This window comes from Poecile atricapillus, chromosome 5 (assembly GCF_030490865.1).
Source record: "Poecile atricapillus isolate bPoeAtr1 chromosome 5, bPoeAtr1.hap1, whole genome shotgun sequence".
NCBI classification, from domain to species: domain Eukaryota; kingdom Metazoa; phylum Chordata; class Aves; order Passeriformes; family Paridae; genus Poecile; species Poecile atricapillus.
This window is the reverse complement of record NC_081253.1, coordinates 19,751,502-19,773,720: the sequence shown is the minus strand read 5'-3', so window position 1 is coordinate 19,773,720 and position 22,219 is coordinate 19,751,502. Positions and strand designations below refer to the sequence as shown.

Below are 22,219 nucleotides of genomic sequence, written 5' to 3'. Positions count from 1 at the left end.
CTAGTAGTCACTTGAATGCTCACAGTTGTATTTTTAAAGATCTGTTACCAAAGTATTGATACAGTGTTTCATACCAACATTTATTTCCACAAATCAGAACATTCTGGAATTAACATCTTTCTGACTGAGCCAAATGATAACAAGTACAGAACAGAGTTCAGTGGGAGAAAGGCAAAGAAGTTTGCATTATGGTTGATCAAACTAGTTTTAAAAAGTATCAAAGGGAAAACATGACTCTTACATTCATATGGCAAGCAGCACTTGTGGCTAATAATATTGCCAGTCAATGCATTGTACAGTACCTTGTTTTGGCTATGGAGCCTAGCTGCTGTTGTTCTTGGATGAGCTCAGCCAGCTGTTTTTGCAAAGACATATCTTTACCATGTACTTGTTTAATAAACGGATGTTCCAAAAGATGAGTGACTGAAGGACGCTGTTCAAAATCTTTGATTAGACACCTGTGACAGAGAAATAGGGGTCTCAGACAATGATGTAATATCATTACAGCATGAATTGAGTGAGCTCACTGTGTGGCTGTTGCTCTATTTTCTTTTTCCACAAATTTGAGTTCCTCAATACGTAACAAGACTCTTCTATACTGCAATAAATCTGGAATAAAATACTTAGGTAAGTGAATGCACTCTGCAAGTATACTAGCGTATAAAGGCTACAAATTTGAGCTTATTTAATCTCTTTTTTTAACTATAACTAAATAGAAGGAAAAAATGACATTGTATCCTGTAAGAGCTGTACAGTTAATACACATAAAAATGAAGATCAATAGACAATACTTCATTCACTTCAAATTTCTACCTATTCTCTGATGAGATTTTGAGTATGAACTGTAGGATATAGCCTATTGAAAATCATGACTGAGACCTGCGGTACAACACTAATCAGAACAATTTGATATAGATATTTGGTTTTTAAATGAATGTTACGGGTAGATATTCTATATCACAATGATGAGTGTTAGCATAAGAATTATAGAAAATTCTGCAAACCTGCATAAGTCAGTCTGGAAGAGAAAGGAATTGGTCAGAATTAAATGCTAGCCCAGGTACCAAATCCTATGATAGGAACAGATGAACTAGTAATGAGTAAAGAAGTATGTCCTATTACATCAGCATAAAATAAAGTACCATGGTAATTTGTATAACTAAGATTTAAGTTTGGAGAAGCCATCACTCAAGCTGAATTATTTTCTGCTGAAATAATACCATTCAAACTGAGGAATGATCCAACAGGATAAGACTGCTTTCAAGTATCCTCTAATTAATAATATTAAATCATTCTATTAATCTTGCTCAAATAATAATGGTATTGACATTATTTGAGAATGTGAAAAAGAAGTGCAGCACTTCAGCATATACCTCCCTTTTAGTAGCTATAATTTTAGCAAATTATAGCTCAAGACAAATTTATTTGATGAGATGAATTCATATTACATATTTCACAATTTCCTTTCATATTTGTTGAATAAGTACCAAAAGTCCTACCCTTGCAGGGCCAAAAATCACAAATAAAGAATATCATTTTAGCCAAAAGTTCAATAAAACTTCAATACCTTTCAGATTTATATTCTAGTAATAAAAGTAACAATGTATAAAATTTAAACTACATTACAAAAAAAATCATACACATTAATTGATTTCAAATACTACCAAACACGTTAGCAAGTTATATTAAAGTTTAGCCTCACCTCAAAGACTTTATTGAAGACTAAAGTCTGGTCTTAAAATGATCCTGAAATATCTTTGAACATAACTTTAATACTTTAGGTTCCCAAACACCATTTTGCTAACCTCTTCTGTACATCTAGTCCAGAAAAGAAAGTCTGTAAAACGTGTGATCAGTTTTGGAACTATTTTGGTGAATTTTGCTACAGGCTAGAACTGTAGCCTCCTGATAGAAACACTAAAGCAACACAACCTGCTTTATCTGCATCCCTCTGAGCCCAAGGCTATAAATACCAGTCCTTCCCCTCCATGAAAAGATCCATCATTAGCCTTGAACAGGTTCTGACAATCCCCCCTACCCCCTTTCTTTTTTGTAATCTGGGAGTTTTAAAAGTCAGTACACCCACACAGACAATATAGTCCATGCCAATCCTGTTTAAATTCATGTTTCCTGAGTAAAAGGAAAAAAGCATTTGAAAAGAAAGACAACATTCATCAGGAAGACAGATGAAAAGAGAACAAAACAAGTGCTATGCATTATACAAATTCACAGATTGATGGCAAGTCTCTGAAGTGAAGATTTCAGTCTGAAAAGCTCATGCATTCATGATTTTTACCATTCTGTCAATAATTCCAGCTTTTCAGTATTTATGTTTTATTGTTAATATATAAATGTTCTTGTTAAATTTGATTTCATCTGGAGTTTTTCAGTACTATAACCGAATCCAAGTGAATCTATATCATAGGATCATGGATAGTTTGTGTTGGAAGGGACCTTTCAATGTCATCTAATCCAAACCCCCTGCAATGCACAGAGACATCAACTACATCAAGTTGCTCAGACCCCTGTTCGACTTGACCTTGACTGTTTCAAGGGATGGGGCATCTACCAATCTCTGTCAGTGTTTCACCCCAATGCAAAAAATGTCCTTCTGATATCTAGTCTGAATCTACTCTCTTTTTGTTTAAAACCATTATCTCTTGTCTTATCACAAAAGGCACTTCCTTTTCAGATAACAACATTAGAGTTTAAATGGATTCTTTTCAAAAAATTACACAGGTCCAGACAGGACATCTTGTGTTTATCAAAAGTGTGAAGAACATATAAACCTTTGACCTGGTGGCATGCAGTTATTAATATGAATTCTCTGAACTCTGAACAATGCACCCACAGACATTCTGCAGACAGGATACAGAAGTTGCATGAGAGTTCTTCTATATACATGGCCCCTAGGTGAAACATGCAAATGTCCAGGATACTACACTCATTGTGGAAGCCCAACAAGAAGAGACATTTTGGAGAAAAAAGTTCTTAGCTTCTTTCTTGCATGCCTGAAATGTGAACTTTTTGGGTGTTGCGGATGTTTTAATGAGCACAGGTAAATTGTAGGAAGGAGGTGATGTTGGAGATCTTTAGGACTATGTTTGCTTCTGTTACATAATCCTGCCAATCCCCCACTGACTATTCACTTTGTGTGCATGCTTCACCTTTGCAACAATCCATGTTTATCTATTGCTTCATCTAAATGCCAGTATTGCTGCAGTCTGTGTTCACGTAGGATTTCACTTGAAACACAAGCAAAACTTTGTTGAATTGCAGGGTGACTTAGTTAATGACACAAGACACACCGACATGAGTCTGTGTTCAAACTCTCTGTTCCAAGCTCAGACAGAACACACCTCCTGTTGTGCCAAGTTTGTGCCTGCATCGGAAGAGCAGTCCTTTCAGATGGTTAACGAGATGACGCAACAAAGCAGAGTTAGTAACTAACAGCTGTGCAAGGGTGAGGGAGAACTGCTTAAATTCATGTCTGTAACTTTGTGCGTGAGTACTTCAGCTTCAGGGAAAAGACTGACAGGAGAATGAACGTTTCCACTGGAGTTGCTTTAATCCATCGAGTCAAATTGCAAGTTCCTAGCACTTTAAAAACGCAGCAGCCGAAAGACCAGGTAGGCCATAGGGAATTGAAGTGTGTAAGGCACACGCTCTCCTTTGCCTGTAAACAGCAGAAGTTTTGACACAGTCACTCCTAGAAATTACTCCTTACCATGTTTCAAATGCAGTAAACAGCTTGCAGCTTAGTCACTGAGGTACTGAGGGCTCAGTCTGTACTCAAATATTCAGTGCCAATTTCATGTCTCACCAGGCTTGCTGTGATGGAATGGAGGATGCAAAGCTGTCATGTGACACTGGAAACATAGCCCTTATGTTTTTCGGTGCATATTCTTTGTCCTTATTCCTCCCTATGTAGAAAAGGCCTATTAATATTCTGCTTCTACACACTGTCAGTTCAACTCTGTTGCTTTCAGTGCAACATGAATGCCTGCTGCTGCTGCTGCTCTTAGTCAACATCATCTGTAAAATAAAAATTCTTGGGCCACCACCTAAGTGCTAATGAAAAATGATGCACCAGACTGCCGGTGTCATTGCAGGCGTTCAATAAGGTGTCATCGTCATCCTACTGGAAGCAGTATTGGCATTATAATGCTCTTCAGAAAAAAAAATAAAAATATATATATAGAGATATATATAATATCAGCTCTTACAATCCTAAAACCTGAAAAAAGGTGAGAATTACCACAAAGTTTTCTACTGACCTACACTCTGACATAGAATATAATGTGTTTGAGTTCAAAATTTCCAGTAAATTCAGTGAGAATATATATCTAACACATATGCAAGAAAAAAAATTAGGAAGTAATAAAATATTCAGTAATGTTAACATTTGAAAGAATACAGTAACAAAACATCTTTTACAATTTCACTCATCACAAAATATTCTGGAATCAGTGTGTGCATTGTACAAGTGAAAAACAACAGTAAAAAGCCCTATTAATGAAGGATTAGTTTCTGAGGCAAAACATCTTCAGCTTCTCATCTGAGCATTCATTTAAGACCAGTTTGGACAGTTAGCTCAGGCACTGTCAAACATCAACCATACTGCAATTATTCATAAAACCAGTAAATGTGCTGCACCTGCAAATTCAGCCAAATTGTTTGGCTTGTGGAAATTAAAAAAAAAAAAAAAAAAAAAAAGAAAAAGGGTGGTGCATTAGTTTGAATTGAGCAAATTGACAAGCAAACCCACTACAAGATGGGTTTCAAATAAGGTATGATAAAAGTATCACATTTAGCCTGCTATTTTTTGGCTCTAAAATAATAGAAAGGCTAAGTAAGTAGAGACTGAAAAAGAAATAAAAACTGTATGTTAGCCTTGACAAAAGTCAATCCATTATCTAATTGGAAATTCTAGTATCTTCCATCATGCTTTCTTAGCTGAAAATTAATTCTCAGAATTCATTAGCGTCACTACATTAAACATAGGTTGCAGCCATTTGCTGCAATCTCACAGCCAGGCTCCTAAGCACCATTTCCATTCTGCCACAATTACGAGCAAAGATGAAGCATTTATTAGCAGAGGATAACAGCAGCCTCCCATCCACATAGGCCCATCTCAGACAGCCTCTAAAAATTCACTGGCTGCTTGCACTTGGATGATAACATTGTTGAAATTGCTGGGTCTCAACAATGTAAACAGCCATTTCCCAAGTAGCGAATCAGATGGCTGAGAGATATTTATCAGCATTCATGAGCTATTTACTAATGAATAAATGGAAAGAAACAGATTTCGTAAGAACTGCAGTGGTGGTCTAAGTCTCCTGTGTGCTCAGAAATAGAAAAATAATTACTAACGTCACTCACTCTTGCAGCCAAACCTAAGCAGAGCAGCAGCAGTTCCTTCTTTCAGAAATTCTCTTTCATTAGATCTATTATGATCTATTTGGCCCCAACTTCTTTCTTTAAAAAGAAAGAAATCAAGCATCTGTAACTCTCATAGCTAACTTACATTATGATTTATCACCAGTATTTTGGTTTTCTTCAATTATTACATTTTGTAAATGCTACATTTTGTGGTGATTTCTTATCTGCTAGAAGCTTTGTCCCATAAGCCAAATATCCAACCAGACATCAAGCAACTATTTAATATCTACATGCACAGAAGATAGGTTAATATTTGAAAAAATAGGTTAATATTTGAAAAAAAATTATGACAATATATCAGACTCTATTAGAGCTGGGGAATTCACACAATAGCCTCTGGCTGACAGTGATATAAAGTCTCTGTTTGATTGTTATCTGTTAGCTAAAGCCCTCATTGCCACTCCTCTGGTGTGCCTGCCACTGCCTCATCAGGCTGCTTTTCCCATCACCTGCTCCTCTCACAGCTATAGACCATTCTCCTGTGCCCTCCACATATTTCATTCCTTGCACAAGTACCTGCTGTCTAGCAGTGAGAAATCTCTCCAGGACTCTGCTATTAGGATAAAAGAGCTTTCCAGGGTCTTGAACCAAACTCCAGGTCATCCTAAGGTGCTAAGATTGTCTCATCCTAGTCCCAGAAAATAGTTACCAGACTGGCCCCAAAGATAGAGATGTTCTAGAGATGAGGTTCTAGAGTGGAGATTTCCCAGAGGAAGAAGAGAAAAACTAAGGTCATATCCTCTTCAAAGGAGGGAATCTTCTCTCCTAAACAGGGAGAATGAGGTCTCTAGGTTCTGAGACATTTTTTATACTCTGCATACCTACCTGATTACATCACAAGGTTGCTTCATGATGCAAGATTAATGAAATCAAGACCATGACCTCAAATGGGTTGACTCCCCCTACTCAGAGAAATTGAAAGACAAGAACTGACAAGCAGGATCATCTAGGCCAGATACACTAGGTCAGAGACTTTTCAGTCAATGAAGGAAAAATAACAATCTCTGAGATTTTTTAGCTGGTTAAAACGCTCAGTAACTGAGCAGTTCTACCTCTGTACCACATGTAGCTGCAGCAGGCACTGGTCAGTTACTTGCAGCCGACAGGTGGAGACGACATTTCATGAACTACATCTGTAGTAAGATACAGGAATGTGCCTGCTTCTCTGACACTTCCCTGCTTTCCACTTGCAGGCCTGCCCAACCCCCACTCCTGTAGGTCACTAATTTGCAAAAGTGAACTAAAGAACTGTGACAGCTTTGCCAACAGCATTTCTGTTTTGAGTCCTAATTCAGCAGGACTCACAGGATATAAATAACCTTATCTTCAGGACTATATATAGCTGTCCCTTTGCAAAAAGGAAATGCTAGGCACTAGGGTTATGCGTGTAGGTTAAATAGGTCTCCTGTCTTGCACAGCATCTCATTATAAACAATAAGGATTTTACTGTTCATTCTGCTACAATCAGATATCAGGATGAAAGACTGAATTTATGACAAAGAACTCAATCACCACATGCATGGTATAAATTCTGATGGTCAGAACACATTTATAACATTATTGATCTGCCTTTTGGTGGCAAATGCTGCAAATTACTGATCCTTCCTAAGAATGAGACAAATACTCAAACACTGAAGTGTCACCATCACCTATTTTCTTAATAAATCTTCCTTCAGTTTAATGTTCAACATCAAACACCATATAGTACATAACAAAGATTCTATCACACTGAAATTGTAAAATTAGGTGTAATAAATACCTTTACCTCTTCTAAATCTCCAAAACTTACAACAGGTTTCCCAGCCTTATTTGGGCTGAGTAAGCATTACAATTTATTTTAGCTCATATACATGGATTAGAAAACAAATGACAGAAACTCTATAGAGCGGCACCTCTTGCAGCTCTTTAGCATGGGTCTGACAGGTGCTCACGTTGAAACGTTTGAAATGCTACCAGTGACAACAGAAATACAATCAGAACAACTCTACATCTCAAAACCACCAAATACATTTATTTATTGTATGATGAAATTGATGAATAACCTTTCACCAGGAACTGGTTTACTCTGTTTCTTTGGTCTGTCCTTGAAGGCCCAGAAAAACAAAAACCCTTCAGAACTTTGTACAACTGAAGTTTTTTATTAGAAACAGTATGTTTTACATGTGTACCAGATATCCTTCCTTAGGTACCTATCCCACTTTGACACTATAGCATGCAGCTGATTTGAGGCAGGATTTTTACAACTACTCATTAGAAAGTTGAAGATAACTGTATTCATTATATATGTCCATTCCTTTGTACAAATACATATGTTTCATGCAATACTCAGAAGTGGCAGAGATCTTTCGTCAGGTACTATAATTTAGTATTTCACGTTCATCTGTAGACAGATTCTGAGAGTCTACATCAGTGAATGAAATGCAAAAATGTAGATTTGGTGATAACCTTACACATCGCAATCTGTATCTTTTTGACATTTGCAAACCTCTGCCTTTCCAGACACTGAAATTAATAAGTTATGTCAAATGCATATGATGTTCTCAGTGAAAGAAACAGTGAAATGTTCTTTATGTAACATGAACAGAATGTCACTAAACAAGTGCTTAGATTGTGAAAAAACTTTATCTACAGAGAAGTTAAATATAAATGGACCACTTAAAACCTATATGATCTAGATGATCTATTAACTGAATAGCTCTGAATGTGGACACATCAATATAAAATTTAGCTTGCTAAGCCATGTTTAAGTTGAGTACAAAAAAGTGAGTTTATCAGGACAAAAAAATTATCTTTGTACTGTATTTGCAATGTCATTGCTAAAAGTTACAGACTGATAATATATGTGACCATAAATCCTTAAGTTCACATTTTGACTTTATTACTTCCTGAATTTCTTAATTCTTTAATTCCCTCCAGCTCAAGAATGACTAATTAATTCAAAGAACCATAATAGCTAATCATTGGTTAAATAAATTTAAAAAGAGAATGTCTGTCTCTGGAGATACCACTACTAATTTTAATTAAAATTAGCATTTTGTGATGCAATGTAAATAAAAGTTATTGCATTCTTCTGCATTGAGAACATATTAACTCTCCTATTTATCCCTTGAGATCATTTGAGTCAAGCTTTAAACTGCCAAGAAAATTATTTTTCACTGCTGTGATAATTTACATGGTTTTACAGAAATGGTAAAAATCCTACCGGTAAGTAAAATAAAGGTAATTAATTATTTTTCACATCACAAATGGAGAGCCAAATTTTTCATACTCAATCACAGTAGTACAGATAAACACACACACATAGAACTTTACTGACCTTATGTCAGTAAAGTATGTAAGTGCTGCCTGTATCTTAGTATATATGAAATACAAAATTAGGGTGCTGCCAGAGAAAAGAGCTGAAATTGTGTATTCGCTGCATTTTTAAACAACAAAATATCTAACTCAGAATCACTATGTTCATTGTAAAAATTCTTATGAGAACAATGCATTACAATCTTCATCTCAAAGTCAACAGAGCTGGGAATAGAAACATAGATTCACCAAGCTAGAAACCATCTTGACTCTCTGTTCAGATTTTAGAAATACTGCATTTGACTAAAATGCAGATGCAAAATCTTCATTTCTTGAGTCAATGGAATCAGTTAAAAATATAGACTTCATTCCTGAAAAATATATGATAACTATTTTACCAGTTTAAAGATTTACAATGAAACTTCCGGCTCAGGCATATTGTAAATCACTGTAATATGTTGAGACCTCTTATAAAAAATGCCTCTCAAGACAATGGCATTTCAAGGGATGGCAAAATGGGATGAAAAAAAAGCTACAGTGACTCGGTATAGCAATCTTGGCATAAACAAAATTATTGCATAAACCTAACTGAAATCAAAAGCTTAGCCAAAGCTACATGCTCAGTTTTGGTCAGTACACAGGTCTGGCCTGCAACCTGAATAGATAAGCTTGTTATGCAAATGATGTTAGCATCAAGGAGGTAGATAATGAAATTATTCAATAGCTAACCACTCATCACAAGGGTGACAGAAACATTAGGCAAGGTCCTAACATAAGGATAAAAGGCAGTATGGAATTTATACAATCACTGCTTTTAATTTATCATAACTAGGCTGTCACAAGGCAGGCATCAACAAATGCATAACTAATGCATATAAATGAGCCAATTATCAGTAATGGCTAAAAGGTTTGCAGTTGTATGATCTGATGTTTCATTATCTAGATTTTTCTACAAAATCCACTAATGTAAATCTAAGCCTCCATAAAAACATCCTGTAACCTCTGTATTGTTACAGATTTACTAACACATTCCCAGGAATACAACAATGTCAGAGAGAATTCAATTTCAGTATTCTCTTAAAGGCAGCTATAACATAGGGTATTTATTAAAATTGTTGCATTTCTCCATGCTAAGAGAACTGTGTATGAGCATATTTCCTTACTTCATTGTGGACATCACTGGTAAAATGAAAAGCAAGATTTGAGAACCCGCAAAAGTTGATGATGAGGAAGTAATTAAGCAAAAATAAATAATAATTCATATTATTAAAATGATACAATTTCAATTTATAAAAAACTCGAAGGACAAGAATAAAATCAAGTTTAGCCATAAAGTATTAGCATCTGACTTGTTTTATGAACACTGCATGCTGAACTAAAGGACTGAACAAATGCTAAGAAATGTTTAACTGAGTTTTTGTATTGTTCTCAAGCTCAGCGGGGACTTCTAAAAGGAAAGAGACCAAGAAAGAAAAACTTATATAACAATATATAACTTATATATTACTTATAAACTTATATAACAATGCTGAAGGTTAATGTACAGTGTTCCTGAGACAGGAATGTAATCTTATTTACTAAGTGCAGTGACTTTCTAAAGCACAAGTGGAATATAATCCACTAGTGCTGGTCTCCCTGAATACAGACTACAGCCTTTAAATACAATGCAACCAATGTTTTTTTATAACAGAATGAAATTCATCCACCACTTGGTAACCCTTGTACTTAAACTCTGAATCTGCCATAGATTCCAATGTATTCTGCTGTGTAAATGAGGACATGCATTATGGAGAACCAGAACTTGGATCCATCTGCTCTAGAGGAATGTACTTCTACTGCCTACATTGAAGAGATTCTGAGTTACATTGCAGCAATAATAGCAATAGCAATAGCAATAATAATAATAATAATAATAATAATAATAATAATAATAATAATAATAATAATAATAATAATAATAATAATAATGTTCTTCCTCTATAGGTCAAACCTTACACTGTATCTCACCTTCCTGTTTGGTTAAAGATCAGCACAGTAAATAATGTATTTTTCACATATTACTAATAAAATTCGCATTAGCATTTTTATTTTTAACTTCTTCTAAAATGGAAAGACATTACTACACAACTAATTGAAAGAAGTATCAGGTAGGGATATTGTACTCTATGAGTAATTGAATACACAAGGAACAGAACAGATTCAAAATGCAGATGTGCATATTTACAAACCTCTCTTGAAAATTCAGTACTGACAAGTGGTGTTATAATAGTATTTCCCACATTACACAATTTGGGCTGTAATAATTTCCAATGAAATATTGAAGAATCCTAAAAATCACCCGTAAAGCCTGCAGTAAGATTTTTGAGTACAATGATAGCAACTACTAAACTGTGATTTCCTAGTGTCACTGTAAAAGGAAAAAAAGTAAAGCAAAAGCATATTTTAGTTTGGTGACAGCTGCATTCATCGTGCTCTTGTTACTACTGGTGCTCAATTAAATATATAAAACATTTATATTTTATATATATATATATATAAATATATATCATACCAATATATATAACCTACTGAACCTTACTAAACCTTACTAAAGTGTAAAAAAGGCAATTATTTTCTTTCTTATCTTTCAAACTCTTATTTTAAATTGACCAGCAATCATTTTCACTATTCTTTTTTCTCCTCAACACAAAATTTCAATGGAAAACCATCAAGGAAATAAGGTATATTTTATAAACCTGTTCCGGGTCCATCAAAATCAAGAGACACTCAAATGAAAATTATGTAAGAAGATCATGCTGGGCTGTAAAGCTTTCAAAAAGTGAATGAGAATCTGTTAAAAGAAAACTGTAGTCAAAAACCTGAAAAAGCAGTAACTGTAAGAAAATTCTCTTTTCAGATTGGCACACATAAGTCTTGCTGAACAAGCTGTTTTTAAAAGGGAAAAAAAAACTCACTGTGAAATGAAATGGTTGAATCCTCTGCACCATTTCTCAGGATGTAATAAAGTAGGTGGAGGATTTCTGAAAAACAAAGATTTGAGTTTTAAAATGTTAACGTTATCTCACAGATACTCATCAAAGGTGCTCCTGGTTTCATCAGGGAGTAAATTATAATTGAGAAAGTAATATTCAAATTGTCTGTATGACACCTTAGGATGCCTGTTGGTTTTTTCTTGCTGTTGCTTATGCACTGACAGCTCTCTTTTCATGTCCTCCTTTTATGTCAATACCTTTGAAGCTGGTAGTCAGTATAGTTCACAGTGTACTTCCCAACATTTCCCTTTCAATTTCAGCCTGACTGAAAATGCAATATTAACCTAGCCATCACACTACTTTAACACTTTGCCCAAGATCACTTATTCTCATCAAAGCTTTTAAAGTATGGATAAGAACAACTTGTAGGATTTTCAGTCTGGGTTTCAATCTATATTCAGTTTGGACGACACTGTAAACTCTAAAACTGTTAAAAATATATGCTGTTTTTAAACTAACATCTAGCAGACAGTATTTTTATATTAAATAGTAAGATGGCCTTCACAAAAATAATTTTTCAACTCTGATAAGTTTCATGGTGGTTGATATAAAATTCCTTTCCTTCCTGATTTTTACTGCTACAATTTAATTACATAAAAATACAAAGGAAGACCTATAGGTCATATTAAGTGAACCAAATTTTAAGAGGCGCAAATTTAGGAGGACCAACTTACAGCAAGAATTGTTCATAAAATCATATATTCCACTATGTTATCCTACAGAGGTTTCCCGTGCAGCTTAAAATTTGCTAAGTACTGAAGTCTAATTTAACTTTTTAAGATTAAACTTACAGAGGTGTTTTATGAAACCTTAATGATTTATCTTTTGCTGCATTTGAGGGTCACATATTACTGAAGTGGCAGGGAAAAACTTATTCTACAATAGAAACACACAATAATAATCTTGATTTTATCACAAACCACGTAATTTATACTGTAGCCACATTCCACAGAATAACACTGCTTGGAAACATCTCACAAAACAAAAAGGAAAACAGCATAAGCAACATAAATTTGTCCTGATTTGCTCAATGGTCACGAGTTTTTCATGCATATTCACTGAAAAATGAGTTCCACTGAACAATTACTCTAAAAAATACCAACAAATTAGTTTGAAAAAAATTGTAATGTGGCTTTGTAATAGATGGACATTTTTGTTCATCTGCATTGTTTCAAAACAAATGCAGCCATCAAATTACACTGCAGGATGACAAGTTTGCTGAAATTACTGTCTTATTACCTTTCTCTTTTGCTTCAGAAGACTAAGGTAATACACTTCTCTCCACGAAATGAAGAAATCCAGAATATTTAGATGTGTATTACTTAGCAAATGTATTATTATGGAAAAAATTACATGACTGGTTATTTTCAATGACAATAACATTTCATGGTTGTCTCCCCTTTACCAGGCTCATGTGTTCATGAACATCACAGAATCTGATTTTTTTACGAGCACAAAAAAAAGAAGACTATTTCTAGGTATACTTCTAGGAAAAAAATCCTATATCAAAGAAAGGTAAACTTCAGAAATATCTTTGTCTATAATAAAAATACTTATTATTTCAGACATCCCACATATGTGACCACTGCAAACAGCCTTAAGAAACAGCCAGCTGGAGTTAGTGTATGTTTCAGTCTTTATATTGCAGAAATGGTACTCTGACAGTTTGGATTCTGATGAACAACCAGCTTCTATTATACAGTGAAGTACAGTGTATTTCCTTTTAGAATTATACTAGCACTGTCTACTGAATATTTAGAGTGAAGTTTTGAATTTCATTGCAAAATAATACGCTTTTTCAAAAGCTCACTTAACTATTAATGAAATATGCGATTTTGTCTTTTCTGTTCACAATGTTCCAAAAGGTTTTCCAGATGGTAACAATGGTGCTGACAAAAAGCATATGGTTTGCAGGCTTTGTTAACAATCTCACAAGGAAATTTCTGGAAAAAGACACTGAGATACTTAACATTAGTTGCAGATGTTATGATGGAAACAGTTGGGATTTCATCATGGAAGAACAAATCAGCAGATTACATGTCATTCAGGAAATACAGTTTGTCATTTGCAGGTTAATGATCAATGGAGAAAGCCATCTTTTTAACCATAGAGAACACGTTTTGTCTGAAAAATACTACTAAGTTCTCACTGATCGCTACTCCCTTTGGCTGACCCAAATCAACACAACCAAGGAAGTAGTAATGCTACAGATATTATCTTTAGCTTGATACTTTTGTATTTGTTGATAGAAGAGACTAAGTTATTCTTAGTGACTTGTAGCAAAACTATTCAACTCTATACTAAGACCACTCTAAGTTGATGTTTCGGGCACCCTGTCTGCAAAATTGAGCTGATAAACAAAAAAACCCACAAAAACCTTAATTCATTAGCACCTGTAAATTACATTGGTTCCCCTTGGTGAAAAACATTACCTTGACTACAAAGTAAAAAATCAGTTCATCCTTTTCTGGTATCATGCGAATAAATGATTTCCAGAAAGAGGCATAAGAGCATCAGATTCCTACCTTCACTTTGCCTATGACACTAGAACTCTTTCATGGTGATAGCAGAAAACACCACCTCTGGAGGGGGACTTCTGCAGTAAAGACTCTAAGTTCTTGGGTAAGAAAAGGCAGATACACAAAGTATCTAAACTTCTTTCATGAGCACACCTGGTCTTTTGCAGTTTGAAATTAATAATCCATTAAGATACCTGTAATTCATATCCTGATTCATATCTCATTAAAAAAGGTGAAACACTCATATGCATCATCAGATGCCAAATCCCAGAGAAACTTGCATGACCTCTTCAGCTCAAGAATCAAACTCAGGCCATTTTGGATTCCAGACTGTGTTAATTCCATTATATGGAGTTCTGTGGCTTTGTATGTGCACCAGCCAACGTCACTGCATTTTACCAACACCTGGCTATTTCTGCAGTACTCAAGACACATCCATAGAAAAACTAAAAAGCTACCTCTCGTTAACTTGCAGACGTAACTTACTCTACTTTTTGATATAAAATCAGAAGACTGCATGCAATCTTTCAATCACCTTTGCCACATGTAAAAGAAGCTGAAGCACAATACTGTCGTATTTTCTATTATATTTGATGGAAATTGTGAGAAGTAGATAGGGATATTATTGGGGAAAGCAGCTGTAATTGGGTTTGTCTTTTGAAAATGTCCTCTTTTGATACAAGATGAGCAAACAACCATTTATTTCCCAACTTTGTCTTTTTTCCTTTAGTTCTTTCTATAATTCATAATTAGTCACAGAACTACATGCTCTGTTTCCTTAAGCAAATGCATTGCCCTTGTGAGTAGTCTTTCTATCCTTGTATTCAGTGCTTTCCATGGTCATACTAATGCTGTTTTTCACTGGGAGATTTGCTTCATCAAAGAATGCAGGGTTGAGACTGTACAAGACACCCATACAGGGGAACAATGTTCCTTCTAAGGACAAGAAGACATTAGCAAGCTTATCAAGCAAGAACTGCTGCTGAATTCTGACTGATACACCCACAGTTGTATGCTGGAAATATTTTAATCTATAGAGCTTTTTGTGTTCCCATCATTCAAACTGCCTCCAAAGTCACTGCCTCCAAAGTCACAGCTGGTGAGGCAGAATTGGTCATTTTACCACAGTAAGGCCAATGATGCAGTCCAGTGAGCACCACTCATCCTTTACGTTAAACTGTGAACCTAATTACAGATCATGGATAATAGATATTTGCTGGTAATGAGAAAACAAATATTTTCATTTATGACAGAATTTTAAAAACTGAAAACACATCTACTATTTTTTAAACTACTTCAGTAAACATAGTAATACATTTTACTAACAGATATCATGACAGTGCCTCCAATTACCAAACTGCAACTGATCAACCTACCACATTGTTTCTAATGAGAAATTAGCAGATGAACAACCAACACCTGTCACCATGTACAGGCTCTGACAATCACCACCCCCCACAAGCATGTTGGGAACTATTCTTCTAGCAGACTGAAAATTCTGTTGACATTTCCTGGGTTTATACACAGCTAGTTTTTACATGAAAATACACTTTGCAGGCGTATTTCAAAACACTAAGTGAAACAGACAAAGAAAAAGGACAAATTCAACCACACATAATAATAATATTATTATTACAAAAGGTTGCAGAAAAAGAATTATTATTTTTAAAATAATGAATAATTATTATAATTATATAAAGCAATGAATAATTGACAATAATTAATACCTCATAAATTCTCATCTAAGTTTAAAGTCCTGCTGCTCCTTCTGGAGCAAAACTCTCCACCTTGGGTAATCTTCCAAAAATAACCAGGTAATTCTCAAAAGGGCTCAGAAGATTTCCTGATATACTTGGTTTTGTGGTCCATTCAAATCAATAAGAGGTGTTCACTGATCTGGAAGAAAAATTCAGAGCCTAAACACTCTCCTATTCATCTGTCTCCTACTAAAGTCTACTGAAGTTCAACTGGCTTTCATTAATATATTTCACCAAAATCCACTTAAGCAGGAAGCAGTGTACTGTTATCAGCTCTGTGAAGTTAAGACAGAAACTGTAGAAACTTGTGGAAGTGGAGAATCTGTACAAAATCATCCATGTATATAGGGGTGGATCTTTGAAGTTGCGTTTTAGGTCAGTGTAAAGATATCACCAATCTGAATGCTGTTACATGGAGTCTCCATGGTTGGGAACCACAGCAGCAATTGGCTCAAGAGACGAGGAGATCAGAAAGAACACAGGATTTATAACAAAACTGGAAGCTATATGTGAAGCATGGGATTGGGGCTATAGCTCCAGGCCTAATGCAATTGTCTGCCAATTGAGCTGATCTAGGGGAATCCAAAGGCAATTGAACATCCTCAGAATGCCAAGAATTCTGCAAGTCTTGACAGTATCAGGAATCCCCCTTAAGTATTCTTAACCAGATCTTTAAGCATGGCATTCCATGCCTATATAGGCAACAAGGTGCAAACCATATCTTAAGACTACATACCAAATCACAGCATATGAGACAACTGGAAAAGGTAGTAGCTACTTACAGCATCTTTAGTTTCTTAGGACTCAGCACAATTATGTAAAACTTTATTGGGCAAGAGAAGAGACTAATGCTAAATCATAGTTCTCTAACTATATATAATCATAGAATATACAGAGTTGGATGGGACCCATCAGGATCATTAAGTCCAACTCTTGGCCCTACACAGGACATCCCCAAGAATCACACCACATGTCTGAAAGTATTGTCCAGATGCTTCTTGATCTCTGTCAGGCTTGCTGCTGTGACCACTTCCCTGAGGAGCCTGCTGCACCGCTCAGTGACATTCAAAGTGAAAAACTTTTTTCTGATACCCAACCTAAACCTCTCCTGACAGCTTCATATAATTTTCTCTGGTCCTGTCACTGGTCGTGAGAGTGAAGAGATCAGTATTTTCCCCTCCCCAACCCCTTGTGCCAATGTTGAAGCCTGCAGTGAGGTCTCCCCTCAGCCTGTAGACCTCTGTCTCATCTAGTAGATCTATGACAGACTCCCATGATGGCATCTGCATTATCTATTTGTCCCTTGATTGTTTTCTAGATTGTTTTCTCAACTGTGCCATAGCCAACTGTGAGCTCCATACATTCTAGTCTTTCCATTACCAATGCCACCCCAATCCCCACCTCTTCCAACCTGCCTATTCCTCCTTAAGAACTTGTAACCATCCAACAGGGCACTCTAGTCAGAGGACTCATCCCACCAGGTTTCAATTATGCCAGTGACATCAAATGTCTAAGACTAGGCCAAAGCTTTGAGATCCTGTTTTCTCCTTCTGCTATGTGCACTAGTCTAGAAACATTTCAGGTGTTGTACTTCATAGCCAACATCTCAAGAAGCAGATTGAGGGATCCTATGATTATTCATTTTCTCAAGTTTTGACACACTGTCCCATTACTCATCACTAGGATGCTGGGTATTTTCCTTTTCCCTCTTTCAAGCTGAAGTTCAGTCAATGAGTCCTTGTCAGCTCCTGTGCTAGAGCTCTTTTTCCCCTTTGAGAAAGGCACATCCCCTCAGGTGACAGTAGACCAGGTGTTGAACAGATCACCCCATGATCAAAAAACTCACAATTTTTCCAATTACACCGGCCTCAGAACCATGCATTGACCTGATGGATCTGCCCATTTTTATCAGTATTATTCCTTGCTACTGGAAGGATTTACGAAATCACTACCTGTGCTCCCGATCCTCCAATCAATTGTCTCAAGGCCCTGAAGACTCTTTTGAGTGCCCTCAGATTTCTATTTGTTATTTCATCACAGCAGCTTGAACAACCAATAACAGACAGCAATCAGAGGTCCTTACTAGATTGGAAAGTTCTTCAGGAATGTGCCTTTCCTGAGCCCCTAGGGAACACTGATAAAATGACCTTTATTCTGTGAAAATGAAAGACACAGTACATCCTAGGGAAAGATTGTAGGAAAGGGGGAAGAAGGAACGTGCTCCTGCCAAGCTTGCTCTCCAGACACCTCTTCACTAGCCACTGATTCACTTCTAAACAGCATCGTCTCCTTTCTCACTCAACCCCCCTCTCTTTTCTCTGAGGCCTCTTTTTCTTCTGTAAATATCTAATTCAAAAGTGTTAACATACATTTCAACAACCTTTCTTCTAGAATTATCAAAGCCATATATATATTCAAATAACATGTAAGCACCTTAATTCTAATGAGGCTTTGTGGCTTTAAACCAAGACCAAAATCTAATGAGGGAAAAGAATCGGTTAAAAGCAAGAAGAACACAAGACATTGCTTCTTCATTACTGAAACAGAAATATTCTTCTTGCTTGAGTATTTTACTATCTTTTAATTACAGGAACAGAGTTATCTGATATTCCCTCTTTACTGGAATTTTCCATAGGCTATACACAATTACAGAAGTCTGGACTCAATCCAACTGCATATGATGAATTTATATTGAATTTAAAGTTAAACAGAGTGCAGGATTCTAATTACCTGGAAAGGTCAAGGGTAGTAATCCACTTTTTTTGGCACTTTTTTTGTAATACAGGCTCCTGATGTAGTAAAAAAGAAATTGGATACCTGATTTCCCTCTTTCTCAGAAGAGAATGATGGTTATGTAATCTAAAACACATAAATACACATTTGCCTCTTTTTGCTTATGTTTTTACATGATTATTAATTTTGCTGCCACTAAGTAGATGACTTACCAGATTAACAATGAAATATTGGCTCAGCTGCAAAACAAATTCAAATTCACCAATGAACAAAATATCAACTAGCTCTTTAAAGCACACTTAAATCAAGATTTATTCACAAGTCTCCTGCTTATAATAGTTCATCAGGAAGAAAAATAATGAGCAAAAATAAATGGCAAATGGTAGTCAGTTCCAGAATTATGTACAATATCCTTTTCATTGTCAAGACTCACTTTATGCATTGCCAAAAGAGAGGTGCTTCAAGAAGGCTATAAACAGGCTGTCAAAAGAAGCTTTCTAAGAAACCTCCATCACATGAACAATCTGTGATTCAAAATGGTATGTATCTCATAAATGCCACCTTTAAGGTAATGAGTATGGACAGAAATAATGTGCTAAGCACACTAAATTATCTTGAAGGTCAAATAATAACCTTCAGAAAATGTATTAAACCACATCTCAGTTATGGAATTTTTTAGCCCATACAAACAGAAAGAAAATGGATGAAAAAATATTGCAAAGTGTTCTGCTTGGAAACATCTGGATTATCTTTGACTTTTTCCCTTGAACATTGCAATTCACAGGCCACTGGTTTCAGTCAGAATTGGCAGCTGCAAAGTTTCATTAGCCTTTTTCAGAACCTGACAAGGCATCATTTATTTCTGTCATTTATTCTTCAGTTTCCAGTTTCAGTTTCTGGCTTCACTGAGACAGAAACAAGTGTTTCATTTCAGAAATATTTTTGGATGGAGGTGAAAATGTACAGCTTTGCATTCCAGTGGTCAAGCTTCCAACCAAAAATTTAGCATAATTGACTTACAATTATGCTTTGTTATCTTATTTATTCACAGAAGTTTCAGGGAGTTAAAGAGGCACGAGCAAATTATGAGTAATTGAATCAAGGGAAGTAATAGTTAAAATTTTTATTTATAACCAGTTCTCATCTTTAGTGCAATGTAGGATTTTGCTTTTCTATTAAAATCATTGCTCTGTGAATTTGCAAAGAAGTAGAATGTCAGTTGCCAAAGAAATGAAAATAGGACAGCAATACTTCTGTGCCTGGCTGAAATACATATGGTGGTGTCTAGACACTACACTTCTGTAGCTGGAATGTTTAAACACTGCAATTACACAGCATATTTGTAGAAATTTATGGGGAAGTAAAATATATTTTTATAACTTAAAGCAAAAATCCCACAGATAAGTTTCTAAGGACAATTCCTGGCTGTGCATGTTTCACACTCCCACTGTACATTAGCCAGTTTAAGAGGCCTGAGTAGGATACCTGCCTGAAAGCCCTGCCCAGTGAAGCAGATCCACTCTTGGAAAGCTAAAAGTTGGCTCAAGAAATACACAGAGGGATGCTACAAACGGTTTCTTTTAAGTATAGGAAGATTGCCAAGGGAAGAACTAGACCATTTGGAGTCTGACATGGAACAGTGTATCACAGTATTGTGCTCCTGCTGCGATCTCCCTCTGCCCAGGTGGGCAAAGCAGAGCAAAGGCCCTGTCATGCCATGGTGACTCTGCCATTAGGCTCCATAGTGCCCTGGATACAAGGTAACACAGGATATCTGTGACATGAGCAGATTTTTCAGCTCACTAAGACATGTGTTTTGGGGCCTTCTTTCCATCAACAATAATATGTTTTCACTACATTGCTCCTGTGAAAAGGGGAACTTGCTTCACAAAACCACACGAGTGATTTTTCCACTTTTGCTTCTTTACCTTAATTTCTTTGTCTAATTTAGCTGTTATTTTCAAAGAGGAGGACACCTTCTTATCCTTCCATCTCACAAAGGCAAGCATTTTCTTAGTTGAGGCTCTACGAAATACAAATAAACCTAACAGTAAGCCCATAAAAGAAGTTTATTACCACACGGTTGATGTGGCTGGTACTGAACACGCATTCAACTGTTATACTCAGCAAAAGCAAGCACTTAAACCCTGCACTTTCAAAGGAAGTAAGCATTAACCTCCTTTGTATGCTATGACTCAAACTTCACTTACATTTTTCAGCTTAGTATTGTATGAACTGGTATTATTCTGACAGCTCTACCAGTCTAAACTGGCAGAAGCTTTTCTATGCCAGAAATAAACACTCGCAGAGGGAATAGATTAGTTAATGGCGGCATATTTCCAATGGGGCATTAGGTGTATCATTATAAATATTCTGAAGCAATAGACTGAATAAATGCTGAATCTAAAGAAATGTACAAGATGTGTAAGAGTACCATTTTTTTATAAAAGGAATTATCATTGAAGGTAGCATGCCTTCTGAGCAAGAGGACTGTATGTGGAATGAAAATTGTTTGTTCCCTCTTCTATTCCATCCAATAAGCTTTATTCTAAAATAGGTAAATTTTTGTCTGTTTAGAAAAAAAACAACAAAGAACCTGTATGGCTTATGGATACCTGCAGATTATAACTGGGGTGAAGACTAATAAACATAGCATGAGAAACATGAAAAATTTATTCATTATCAAAAACGTCCCATGACTGCAATTCAAATAAAACCTCTCTTAGAACTAAATGACAACAAAGTAAGACTTATTCCAATAAACCTGTAAAGATATTAATGTAAAACTCATGTTCCTTGAAACAGTTGAATAGGCCATGGAAAAAAATATCTTGGGAAAAATATTGCCTCACATAATGTAGGGAATCTAGGAAAGGAAAAAGGTAGTTAAAACACATTTAAGGTAAGGACCACTAGTGATGGACGTATTGTGGAGCAAAGCAATTAGTGATGCAATAAGAGACCAAAAAACCCGCTACAGAGCTGATACATTAAAACATCATGGAACACATGATGATCAAGACGGATAGTGTTGCTCTGGTGCTGAATAGATGACACGGACACAGCTCGAGGTGTGGTGAAAGGAAGAGCGAGTTTATTTTTCCTCCCAGGATTTATAGGTTTCTGACCATGGCCAGGGATTGGATGGTCAGGATAACACTTTCTCACTGCACTGGCCATGAGAGATGTCCATCACAAGATGTGTAACAGAAGGAATGTATACCTATCTCTGTTTACAGTTACTGTCCTAGGAAAGTCTTTGAAAACTATGTCAGCAAGCTCAGAAGCTGAGTTTTCAGGGTGACAGGATAGTTTTTTCTTTTAATGCAAGATTTAACCCATGCCTCATGCTGAATATTCTATGGTAAGCTCTGAAAAGAAGGATCTCCTGGCTAAGTTTAAAAATTCAGAGAAAATGAAGAACTGAAAGAAGCAATGGCAA

At 35.9% G+C, this 22,219-nt stretch overlaps 1 protein-coding gene across 4 annotated transcripts in view; it reads right to left on the bottom strand.

Moving 5' to 3' along the window:
• Positions 1–22,219, bottom strand: part of MYO3B (myosin IIIB) — a 197,414-nt gene that overhangs the window by 114,882 nt on the left and 60,313 nt on the right. For all 4 annotated transcript variants that reach the window (XM_058840479.1, XM_058840480.1, XM_058840481.1 and 1 more), the window contains 2 exons: positions 11,691–11,756; positions 303–458 (listed from right to left, as the gene is read on the bottom strand). In XM_058840479.1, the coding sequence (XP_058696462.1) occupies positions 303–458; positions 11,691–11,756 (222 nt within the window). The remainder of the gene's footprint in view (positions 1–302; positions 459–11,690; positions 11,757–22,219) is intronic.